General features: G+C 30.4%; 3 protein-coding genes across 3 annotated transcripts in view; 1 reads left to right on the forward strand and 2 right to left on the reverse strand.

The window, feature by feature from the left end:
* LOC125854672 (peptidyl-prolyl cis-trans isomerase FKBP20-1) overlaps positions 1-13,022 on the forward strand; it is a 225,780-nt gene that overhangs the window by 36,358 nt on the left and 176,400 nt on the right. The gene's annotated exons all lie outside the window — the stretch shown is intronic.
* LOC125854686 (monothiol glutaredoxin-S1-like) lies at positions 4,435-5,115 on the reverse strand. The gene has a single exon (XM_049534275.1). The coding sequence runs from the start codon at positions 4,984-4,986 to the stop codon at positions 4,678-4,680; it is 309 nt and encodes a 102-aa protein (XP_049390232.1). The 5' UTR covers positions 4,987-5,115; the 3' UTR covers positions 4,435-4,677.
* On the reverse strand, positions 7,837-8,403 carry LOC125854682 (monothiol glutaredoxin-S1-like). Its single transcript, XM_049534272.1, has one exon. It carries the CDS (start codon positions 8,276-8,278, stop codon positions 7,970-7,972), a length of 309 nt encoding a protein of 102 aa, XP_049390229.1. The 5' UTR covers positions 8,279-8,403; the 3' UTR covers positions 7,837-7,969.

The raw sequence follows: 13,022 nt of genomic DNA on the forward strand, positions 1-13,022 counted from the left end.
AATGAATGGGAGATTGTTGGTTATTGAGCATTTTAATATTATTTTTTATATTAAATTTGCTCATTATTTTGGTGCCTTAATATTGCCTAATTACGCATGAATTGGCCATTGACTTAGTGGTCATAAAATGCTGGCAGAAACGTTCCAGTGAACGTTGGAATTGGGCAGCATGTTCATTTGCCGTTGGATGCATTTGTTACACTCTCTTTATTTTCATTCTTTACTCTTTCATTATCCTTGTAAAATATATAACTCCTAAGACCATTATCTTCACTATTTACTACACCATTATCTTCCTATTCATTGCTAGGAAGACTTCTTCTAGTATAAATAGTGGTGGTCTTCATTTGGTTTGTGGAATATACAACACATAAGAAAAAGATAGAGAGGAAAAAGTTTGTCAAAAAGAGAGTTCTTATTAGTTGAAGGGAGGTGCTCTTTTTTGTGGAGCTTTGGACTCAACTCTTGTCCAGAGTTGTTGAGTTGTACTTTGTGAAGGCTGTTGTATCCTGGAGGGAACAAGTCAAGAGGACTATTGCTGGACCGGTGAAAACATTTGCTGCAGTGGGCTTGAATCTCCTTAAAGAGAGCGAGATATTCGCGCCTCAGCCTGAAGAGATTTCTGTTTCTTCATTTTATTTCAATTGTATCTTGTATTTTTTGTTATCTTGTAAGTTTTTCACTAACATAAATCTATCTATTTATATATATATATATATATATATGTTTTCTCTCAGCGATAGTCATTTCAGATATATCATCGATAAAGTAAAAAAAGGACAAACAGAAAGTGCGCCTTGAAAAAGATCAATCTATTATTTCTAAAATAACTTTTGTTAAATGATCTTTTCACATGAAAACTGTCGAATCACTAAGACCAACTTTCGTTTTTGTTCCCCATTTTAATATTAAAATGGACAATTCTCTAACAACGAGTAAAGTAGAGCAAAAGACTAGGTGGGAATTCCATTTCCAGTCAAAATTCCAATATAGTCAATTGTTTTATTCAAGAGACGTACTTATTTTAATATTTTAGTACTAACACGCTGTCACGTAGTTTCCTTGGATTCTTGAATATTACTAATTTACAAAATCACATTGTTCTTATGCTCTATTAAAATATACAATAAATAAAAAGTACTAATAAATGACAACAATTATTCTCTTGTATATATACAGAAAAATAATTGTGCCTTGTGATAATTCATAATACACACAAAAAAGAAAGTTGAGTGCATAGAAATGAAGAGCAAAATTATACTTATATTTGAATCCTTCATATCATGTGGAAAACCTTCTAAAGGTATGTTAGGATATATATATTGAAGATTATAATCTTTTCTAGAAATTAATTTGATATAATGTTCTACTTCATTTAATTTCGTATACTATTTCTTTTTTACATTTAACCCTTGAAGTATTCGATTTGTCTTACATTTTTCCTATGCGATATATTTGTCATCTTTATTTATGCATATTGGAAAAAGTATATAATAGGAAAGATAAAAACTATAAAAAAGTATAAGAAATATTTAAAAATTATATCAAAGTAAATATTTTTATGTATAAAATAACATTTTAAAATTATATATATAATGTCGGGTTGGTTTGGTCTCGGGTTGATTTTTTTTAGTTAAAACCAAACCAACCCAAAAATAGTTGGGTTTTTTTTCCAATACCAAACCAAGTCAAATCAACCACTAGTCGGGTTTTTTTTCTCAATTTGACTCGATTTACGATTTGGTTCAGTTTTCGGTTCAGTTTTTGTACACCCTTAACTGCAACATATAACTTATAGGATATTATAATACGAAAATATAATATTATGACCACGATTTTTTTTTAATTTGTGCCATTGACCCTATAGTAATATAGTATAGTAGTAGTGTGAAGTGTTGAACTGATTTTGGGTACACTTTATTCAGTTTTGTCTGAACCAGGAGATGAATCATCTGAAAATGTACAAAGACAAGGAGAAGAACAACAAGTGATGCAAAATGAACCAAAAATAGTGAAAAATGAACCAAAAACTGCACAAGTACTATTACAAGGCCCAATAGTGAAAAATGAAGACGAAAAAGCCCAAGAGCAAGAACGAGGGACGTTTGTAAATAGGAAACATATAACAACGTATCGAAAAATAACAATCTCTGCACAACAAGCAAAACGTTCACGCAAACGATCACCTCCTCGTTCTAAGACTGGTTAAATTAAACTAGTACTCTTTGTATATTATATATCACTTATAAAATTTGGAAGAAAAAAAAACTTCAATCTTTAAATTATTTTTCGTCATCTTTTTATTTATTTAGTGTTTGTCCTGATTGTTGTATTAAGTATGTACTTCTTTAGAGAGTCTTGTTTAAGGAGAAATTATTCTCTCGATATTTTTGTACTCTTTTAAAGAGTCATGAGCCGCTCTCTCTATCTTATTATTTTGGTCTAATTATGTTACCTTATGTAATTCTTGATGTTTCTATTCTTAAGAATTAAATATGTTGTTGATAGTAGTACCACAACTAATATTAGTAGTAATTAAGTACATATTATGCATTGAGATTTTATTAGTTTGTTGTTGATATAGATTAGTTTGTTATGTTGCCTAGATGGTTAATTTAATTAGTTTATGCAGTTGTTCTATTTAATACATAGTATAAGATGAAAATAAATAAATATGCTAAGCAAATGGTTTAAAAGCTAATTAGACTCAAATAATTTTCAATCTAATATAGTCTAAGATTAAGCAGCTAAAAGAGCTCTACACATTTTTAGAAAACGTTTACCCTTTAAATGTGAGATTTTTTAATACAAAATTTTAATTTAATTGAGCTTTAATACAAATATTGAATATTGAAAACAAAAAAGGAGCCGCTTAATTAGTTATTCCATCAAGCAAGGGCCCTAGAAATATATTTTTTTCAGTATATTTTCTTAAGGAAGAGGAATCTATTCCTGCTAGAGTGATTTTCTTTAGTTTCTAAAAGATTTTGGCATATTTTTATTTAAATTTCTTGGATTGAAGATAAAAAAAATATTCACAAGATGTCCGTACAAAGATTAAGTAGTAAGTTTTTTTTTTGGAAAAAATCGCGCAAATGACACAAAAAATGTAAATTGCATTAGCCATTACACAAATTGGTGCAATGAACTCAACTAAGAAAGGAACCAAGTAAAGACATCTCGTAGCACTCCTTTTTGTGATACCACTCTCTTGCATGCATCAAACTCAACCGACTAAGAAAGCATCAGATGAAATTCGATTTTTTATCTCTCTTATGAAATTCCCCGCTACACCCTTTCAAATTGTAAAAATAAATTTTTGATCATGACTAACTCGATAGAAAACTATTATCAAATATTCCAAACGGTACATCACATGATGAGTCATTTTCTTATCATCAATTGATTCTTTCTCAGAAAAAAAGTGGTAATTTTAAAAAATAAAAATTGTCCTTTGCTACCTTCGAAAGGCTAGTAAAAAAATAAATAAAAGAGCTTGGAAATATTTTTCGAGAAGGAAATGACAAATATGCTATATATATTCTTTTCGAATGAACCAATTAAGCAATCTCAGATGTACTAATATTGAAAACATCCATTTGTTAACAAGTTCACTTTTGGCGTCTCATGACAATATTCCCATGTTCTCCTATAATATGCCTTGTGCAAATTCGAACACACTATTTTGTTTCTATCAAAGGTCTCGATTTTGAGCACTAAATTATATAAAGTAGTTTGATAAGACACATTTTATTCTTTAAAGTGATTTTTTTAAAATACATTTAAATTAGTCGGACTTCAAAATGAATTGAGTTAAAAACAAAAAAAGAAAAGAACACATTCCCCTGCCATTGCATTCAAATGGGAAAATGACAAATTGTCCTATTAATGGCTAGAAGATTTCATTCTTATGTCACCTAAAAAGTCAACTTTTAATTTGTAGTAAGAATATTTGCAAAAATCATTATTTGGATAATCGAAAAGATATTCGAATTGGTTATCTGGAGGCGAAACTACCGTTATAGTTATAAGTTATATATAATTCAATAATTTTAACTTAAATTCTATATTATTAAACATAAATTACAGGAGTAGTCCAGGACCATTAAAAACTTTCTATTGGAAATCTTTACACAATCGATGAGGAACGAGTAATGTAACAATAATTAAGACATTTTATTCGAGAAACCCTTAGTAAATGGAAAATTATTACATAATTTTGACATCATTATGACCTAGAATCAAGATATACTTGCACAAGGTTTTAGAGCTCAGTATTAATTAGAGTTTGATAATTTTTATGTCTATGCTCGAACAAGAACTACATGCATTTTGATTTGCACATGAATAATCTGTTGTATGGTCTAAAAAAGTACATATGATAGAACCTTGCCCTATCTCAAAATGTTAAAAATGATAGAACATGTAGCCACACAAAGTAGTATAATAAGATATTATTGATACTTTAGATTAAAATCCAATACATAAAGATATGCTACTAGATTGCCAAAAAGAAAAGACTATCCATGACCTACGTATATGACAATAGTGTAACTACTTTTTATTTATACCTCAAGAAGAAATATATGAGAGCTAGAAATTAAACAAAAAGACTCTCTATAAGTGGTAACTTTCTATGTTTCATAGCTATAGCCTATAGTCATTATTAATTAATTTCTATACCCAAATTGCATTAGCCCTAATGAGCAATTGTTTAAGCTTGCCCCTCACATTAAGGCTCATTATCTCATTTGCACCACCAACTAACTCTTTCCCTATAAATATTGCTGGTACACTTGGATGACACCCTAATTCAATCAATGCCTTCTCCATTTGCTTCCCATTTGGATGTGTATCGAGCTCGTAAACCGTAGGGTTTGCTCCAAAACTACGAATTAGGGTTTCAATGCTGTGAGAAATGCAACAACTACTCTTGGTGAAAATCACCACCCCGCTTGATGCTCCCAACTTCATCACCATATCCATTTTTTAACTTGAAGAAATAATGAGTATAGTTTGGCCAAATGCCAATAGATTTGTAACTTTTAGTGAAGAGGAAATTAAAGAAGTTATGAAAGCTAGAAGAAATAGTGAAGATTTTTGAAGTGAATTTGAGGCTTGAATTGTTGTTGAGAAAATTGAACCTAACATGAAGCTATATATAGAGGCATTATGTTAGCTAAAAGAGAGAAAAAAGTGAAATTTCAAAGAATTACAAGTTGATGATGTGATATATCTAGATTGTTCTTGATTTTACACTTGTATGATAATAAGGGCATATTTTGTGCCTTATCTGGATTCTAATATAGCATAACATACTCGAGCTGAAAATGAAAAGAATAAAATCTATCACCTTTAAAATATTCCAAGAACATATATATATATATATGTGTGTGTGTGTCACTAGCTAAAGTTTATCTTAATAGATCTTTGTTTTTTCTGTTAGTTCCTTTTCATGCTTTTTCTTTTTTGGTTGAAAAAAAACGTCTTCCCGTTTCAACATTTTTAAGTAACCTGATTTTTTGCGGTAGAAAAAGTAAATAACTGATAATTGAGATATATATATTTCGACAAACATTTAGTGATAATTCAGAAATATATACTTTAGGTGTGTAGTTTAATTTTGACCTTTTCACTCAATCTTTCTCAGAATATATCCTCATATATAGATGTGTTGTTGAAATCAAGTCCACATTATGATCCGTACCACATAGAAACTTTAGTTGATACGTGACAAAATTTGTTAAAATTACAATCTCTTCTCATCCAAAAAAAAAAAAAAAAATGCTCCCTTACTACCTCGAAAGGTCAAATATTATTGAAGTAGTCTACTTTCTCTGGTTAAGGAATTAACAATTCTAAACGTGACTGACAATTTTTTAGGTAAACAAGATATATAGAGTATTATAACTTAATATTCATCAACATAGGTAAGTGGCAGAGCGTTGCTCCTGATAGTAATGCTTGGGGAGGGGGTCTTACTTAGTAGTCATTACATAATTCAATAGTAGTAGATGGCCTTTTAAGCTAACAAAAAGAGTTTTTACTTTATTTGCTTCTTTTATCGAATACAAACAATGAAGAAAATGTCCAAAACATAAAAGAGTTGGCTTTTGTCAATCTAAACTTCTTCTTAATCAATGTATCTGCCACTTGATTTTCGTTTATACCCTGGGTTACCCAATTAGAGGTGTAGGTCCCTACAATAAGACCAAATATTAATAATTAGAATAAGTTGGATGGTCTTTACCTATATAGTAAATGATTATTTTTTTGCGATCTATATTAATTTCAAGGGATGTTTGATTATTTGCGAGTGCAATCCTTAATCCTCTTTGCATCCCATATAGTTCTGATATAATATTTGTTGCTTCAAAAATGTTGCCTAATTCAGGGGCGAAGCTAACTTGGGGTTATATTAAGAGGTTCATTCGAACCCATTTTAGTAGAAAATTATATTATTTATATATGATTAATTTTTTTTTATGTATATGTAATAGCTATTGAATTTACTTCGATTAGTTCGTGTTTTTATTTCTTCATATTTTGAATGATTGAAAATCCTGATTCCATCACTGAATCCCACAATCCGTATTTATCTCTTATCACTCCTCCTATTCCATTTTTGCTGGAATTACCCCTATTCCACCAAGGCTATCATTACTAACTCCGTCCCAAAATATGTGTCATTTTTTGCGTCTCACAATTCAAATTATTTGAACTTTGACCATTATTTTAAGATGTTTATTTTCACCATATATATTAATATGGGAAAAATTACAATTTATGGTACTTTTTGTGTAGTTTTTAAATATCTGAATTTTAATTTTTTTTAATTGTTAAATTAACAAAATATAATTTAGCTCTGAAGATTAATCAAATTAACTTTTGAGAAAATGAAATGTGGACCAAAAAAAACTTTTTAACTTGGTCGGTCTAGATCATATCCAATTCGGCCCAGCCCATTACTGGCCAGCCCAACACGGTTAAATAAATGGGCCAAGGAAAGATTGAGCTTGTAGACCGGTTCAGAGTGGGCTAATTTTTTTTTGGAAAAATTACCTAAATACACATCTTATTTTACCATAATCTCTAAAATTCTTTATCATCTAAATTTTTTTCAAAAATCCCCTCTCAGATACATCACTTTTCTCTCGCTGATACATCCCTAACCCCTCGGATACTTCCCTCACATATGTATTTGGATGTCTGTTGATGTATCCGGAAGTCCAGTGATGTATCTTGATGTCCTATCCCCTCTCTTATACATCCCTCACCTATGGATCTAGATGTCTTCTAATGTATTCGGAAGTTCAGTGATGTACCCGAAATCCATAAATCTTAAGGAATTTTTGTAATTTGGAAACGAGTAGGAAAATAATGCAATTAGCTCTTAACACTATGAAATTTAGTTTACATACACATTTAGATGAATGACAAATTTAGTACTCTTAAAGGTCAAAATCTCAAAATTAAATTAATTTGGAAAGCGCTCTTTAATTTTAAGATGTAAATATCAATCTCTCCACATATTTTGATACTTATTAATTTCATTAGTAAAAATTGATGGACCTTGCTAAATTTCGAAATATATAAATAACAAGTAGTGAAACAACTTAAGGTATGGCATGTATCCACATACAAATGTTAAAATGATAGAACATGTAGCCACACAGAGTAGTACTATAGCTATAAGATATAATTGTTACTACTTTAGATCAAAATTCAATACGTAAAGAAGCTCATTGTTATTGATTTCATGTGTGAATAAAGCAAAATTGCTACTAGATTGCCAAAAGAAAAGACTATACATGAGCTAAGTATATAAATTTTATTTATACATCAAGAAGCAAAATGTAAGAGAAAACAGAATGACTCTCTATAATAAGGTGGTAAATTTATTATCAAAACTCTAATTATTAGACTAATTGCTATATACATAGCTAGTCATTATTAATTAATTAATTCCCTATACCCAAATGGCATTAGCCCTAATGAGCAATTGTTTAAGCTTTCCCCTCACATTAAGGCTCATTATCTCATTAGCACCACCAACTAACTCTTTCCCTATAAATATTGCTGGCACACTTGGATGACACCCTAGTTCCATCAATGCCTTCTCCATTTGCTTCCCATTTGGATGTGTATCGAGCTCGTAAATTATAGGGTTTGCTCCAAAACTACGGATTAGTGTTTCAATGCTGTGAGAAATGCAACAACTACTCTTGGTGAAAATCACCACCGAGCTTGATGTTCCCAACTTCATCACCATATCCATGTTTAAATAACTTCAAGAATTAATGAGTATAGTTTGGCCAAATGCCAAGGTATGTATATAGCTTTTAGTGAAGAGGAAAGAAACTGTGAAGCTTAAGGCTACAAGAATTTTTGAAATGAATTTGAGGTTTGATTTGTTGTTGAGAAAATTGGACCTTCCATGAAGCTATATATAGAGATATTATGTTTTCTAAAAGAGAAAAAAAAATTGAAAATTGGTAGAAGAATAACAAGTTGATGGATATATCTAGACTGTTCATTTGTTCTTGATCACTTGTATGATAAAGGGCATGCATGAAAAATGAATAGAATATAATCATCACCTTTAAAATATTCCCATAACACTGTTCCCTTTGGATTGTCACTAGATTTATTGTTTTTTTCTTTCTCATTTTTTAATCTTTTTTGTTTAAAAACAAAAATTCGGTGTAGAGGAAGAGTATTACAAAGTGAGAAATCAAACCTTCACCAAGAAAGTGAAAGTTTAGATAATTAACCAACTGAGCTACTTCAATAATTATAAATATTGCATTTAATATAAGTTAAGTTCCTATAAGAACAAAATGTATATATTTTGTAAATTGTTGAAAACAATGTAGTATTCTGCTAAAGGAAAAATAAATCTATATGTCCAGCTGGTGTAATCTTTTTCAATAGAATATTACTTTTAATTTGAGAAAAAAAAAATGAAATCTTTTAAGAATATATATCCTCATATAGACGTGTTGTTGAAATAAAGTCCACACTAATTATACGATCTGTACCATAGGCAAATTTTGATTAAAATTCCCTTTGGTATAAAGTAGATATATCAAGAAAGGGAATGTAGTACAATTAGTACTGATCCAGAAAAATGCTTGATCCCTTACAATTTCGAAAGGCCACAAATTATCATAGTACTCTATTTTTCCCAGGTAAAGGTATCGAAATGTAATGATTAGTCGATTAATATAGGTATAATACATAAATATTTCGTTTAATTTGGCATCATCTAACATTTATTGGGTGTGAATAAGTAGACACTTAAACTTGTATAAAATTGAACAAGTCGACACACGCGTCCTATGTGGCATGGTACACGTAAGACGCCACATAAGATGTTGCATAGAACGTGAATTGTCACGTAGGACGTGTGTATCTACTTGTTCAATTCTATACAAGTTAAAGTGCCTACTTGTGCATCCAAAATTGGAAGGCATAGATGCCAGATAAAATCAAATTAAAGGTCATGTTTATGGAGTATTACAATGTAATCTTGGAATGTGATTCAAAGATATTTTTTGAGATGATAAAAGCTAATTACAATAACCCTTGGCAAATGAAGAACATCATTACTCATATTCAAAATATTTCAAGTACTATTACTTACGAGGTACAACATTGTTACAGGGAAGTCAATCAAGTTGCAAATGTCTTGGCAAAATGGGGTATTACAAATGAGGAGTTTTTTGCGCATGCTCACCTATCATTGATAGCCATTGGACCTTACCAACTTGATCTCATACAAATGAGTCCCTACAATATAAGCAGAGGAAAAAAATATTTGTATAAAACTGATTCAATTGAGATGTTATAGCTAATTTTGTCTATCACGTTGGACTAGTAAATTTGTGCAAAACTTGTATAATTATTGCCAGAATCTTAGTTTTTGTGAAGCAGCTTTTGGCTGCGATGTGGAACATTGGGTCGATCTTAAGCTCCCCTAGCTTTGTAATTTTATTCATCAATATATATAAAGGTCTTACCACCATATGGTGATAAATTATTATTTTTTTAGAAAAAAATCATATTTATGTAATATGCCATGTTAAATATTAAAATCATCGTTATAACTAAACCTGTCAACTAGGTCGGTCGGTCAAGGTTATATCCAATTCGACCCAACCCAGTAATGATAATGACATAAGTTGAACTTAAATTTAAGTACGGACGATTATGATTTTATGATACATGCATGCTTGACAAGGACGACTATTTATTGCATTATTGTTATTATTAATAATAATAATGTCGATTTCTAGCGTACCACACATTCTCATGTACTATATATTATATGCCTAGAGCAAATTGGAACGCATTCCCCTGCATTGGAAAAATATGGATAAATGACAAATCTTCTTATTGATGGCTAGAAGATTTCATTCATATGTCACCTCAAAAATCAAAACTTTTAATATGTATCTAAATAAGAATATTTGCAATATGATTTCCTGTTAGAACAAGTTGTTGAATTGTTTAGATAAAAGAAAGACATTCGAATGGGTCATTAAAAGTTTCTAGATAACTTAGAACAAATATATTTTGATCCTTAAATAAAATCTACCAACATATTTTTTGTTTGTAATGAAGCCGCCTTGGGGTGGTGGGAGGTTAGGTATGGACCCTTACTTTGTAAGAGGGGAACATAAAATCTAACCTCTGCAAAATATAGGTGAAAATTAAATCTTTTCAATTTTCAGAAAGAACATAATTTAGCGGATGGAAATGATATTTTCAGGAATATAGTTAAAGGTGAAGGAGGTAAAGAATTTAACTCAAATGACGAATCTTTTGAGGAGTGACTCCATGTAAAAAAATCTTAAAAAATTTAATTCGAGTAGAGTCCTTCGCTAGCATATTCATTCTTTATATTATTATTATTATTATTATTATTATTATCATTATCATTATTATTATTATTATTATTATTATTATTATTATTATTATTATTATTATTATTAATATTATATTACGTATGACGTTTCAAAGTTAATGTAGAGGAAGAGTATTACAAAGTGAGAAATCAAATCTTCACCAATAAAGTGAAAGTTTAGATAATTAACCAACTAAGCTACTTCAATAATTATAAATGTTTGCATTTTAGTTTAAGTATAAGAACAAAATGATCCAACAAAATGTATATATTTTGTAAATTGTTGAAAACAATGTAGTATTCTGCTAAAGGAAAAATAAATATATATGTCCAGCTGGTGAAATCTTTTTCAATAGAATATTACTTTTAATTTGAGAAAAAAATGAGATCTTTTAAGAATATATATCCTCATATAGACGTGTTGTTGAAATCAAGTCCACATTAATTATACGATCTGTACCATAGACAAATTTTGATTAAATTTCCCTTTGGTATAAAGTAGATATATCAAGAAAGGGAATGTAGTACAATTAGTACTGATCCAGAAAAATGCTTGATCCCTTACAATTTCGAAAGGCCACAAATTATCATAGTACTCTATTTTTCCCAGGTAAAGGTATCGAAATGTAATGATTAGTCGATTAATATAGGTATAATACATAAATATTTCGTTTAATTTGGCATCATCTAACATTTATTGGGTGTGAATAAGTAGACACTTAAACTTGTATAAAGTTGAACAAGTCGACACACGCGTCCTATGTGGCATGGTACACGTAAGACGCCACATAAGATGTTGCATAGAACGTGAATTGCCACGTAGGACGTGTGTGTCTACTTGTTCAATTCTATACAAGTTAAAATGCCTACTTGTGCATCCAAAATTGGAGGGCATATATGTCAGATAAAATCAAATTAAAGGTCATGTTTATGGAGTATTACAATGTAATCTTGGAATGTGATTCAAAGATATTTTTTGAGATGACCAAAGGTAATTACAATATCCCTTGGCAAATGAAGAATATCATTACTCGTATTCAAAATATTTCAAATACTATTACTTGCGAGGTTCGACATTGTTACAGGAAGTCAATGAAGTTGCAAATCTCTTGGCAAAATGGAGTATTACAAATGAGGAGTTGGTTATTTTTGCACATGCTCACCTACCATCGATAGCCATCGGATCTTACCAACTTGATCTCATACAAATGAGTCCCTAAGGCATAAGCAGAGGAAAAAAAAATATTTGTATAAAACTGATTCAGTTGAGATGTTATAGCTAATATTTTTCTATCGCGTTGGACTTGTAAATTTGTGCAAAACTTGTATAATTTTTGCCAGAATCTTAGTTTTTGTGAAGCAGCTTTTGGCTGCGATGTGAAACATTGGGTCGAGCTTAAGCTCCCCTTAGCTTTGTAATTTTATTCATCAATATATACAAAGGTCTTACCACCATATGGTGATAAATTATTATTTTTTAGAAAAAAATGTTATTTATGAATTATGCCATGTTAATATTAAAATTATCGTTATAACTAAACCTATCAACTAGGTCGGTCGGTAAAGGTCATATCCAATTCCACCCAACCCATTAATGGTAATGATAATTACATAAGTTGAACTTAAATTTAATTTAGGAGGATTATGATTTTATGATACATGCATGCTTGGCAAGGACGATGTCACACCCCAAATCCGGATGTGATGGAACGTGTCCATTTCCCACCGGACACGTCAGCCTAACCCAACCATAACGATAGAGAAGTAGAAATACTAGAATAAAAGATAATAAATAAGCGGAAGACTTTAATTAAGACTCAACACTACCCAGAATTTGGTTGTCACATGTACAAACCTCTAAATACAGAATTCGAATAAAAATATACAAGTCTCAGAGTATAGTTCTCGAATAGAACAAAACTGAAAGTAAAGATAACTCAAGGGCACGTTTGGAATGAACCGCTACCTCTCGAGTATGTCCCGAAGCTCAATCTGCTAAAGAAAATACTAAGCCGAATCTGAGAGAGCTGTCAACCTACACAATTGTGTAGAAGCAAGGGTGAGTACCGAAAACCACAGGTACTCGCAAGTAACTCTAAACTAAGCAAAACTA

Source organism: Solanum stenotomum, chromosome 2, assembly GCF_019186545.1.
Source record: "Solanum stenotomum isolate F172 chromosome 2, ASM1918654v1, whole genome shotgun sequence".
NCBI classification, from domain to species: domain Eukaryota; kingdom Viridiplantae; phylum Streptophyta; class Magnoliopsida; order Solanales; family Solanaceae; genus Solanum; species Solanum stenotomum.

Excerpts from the sequence above, each read along its gene's own strand:
- LOC125854686 (XM_049534275.1), bottom strand. The coding sequence starts at position 4,986 with ATGGATATGGTGATGAAGTTGGGAGCATCAAGCGGGGTGGTGATTTTC.
- LOC125854682 (XM_049534272.1), bottom strand. The coding sequence starts at position 8,278 with ATGGATATGGTGATGAAGTTGGGAACATCAAGCTCGGTGGTGATTTTC.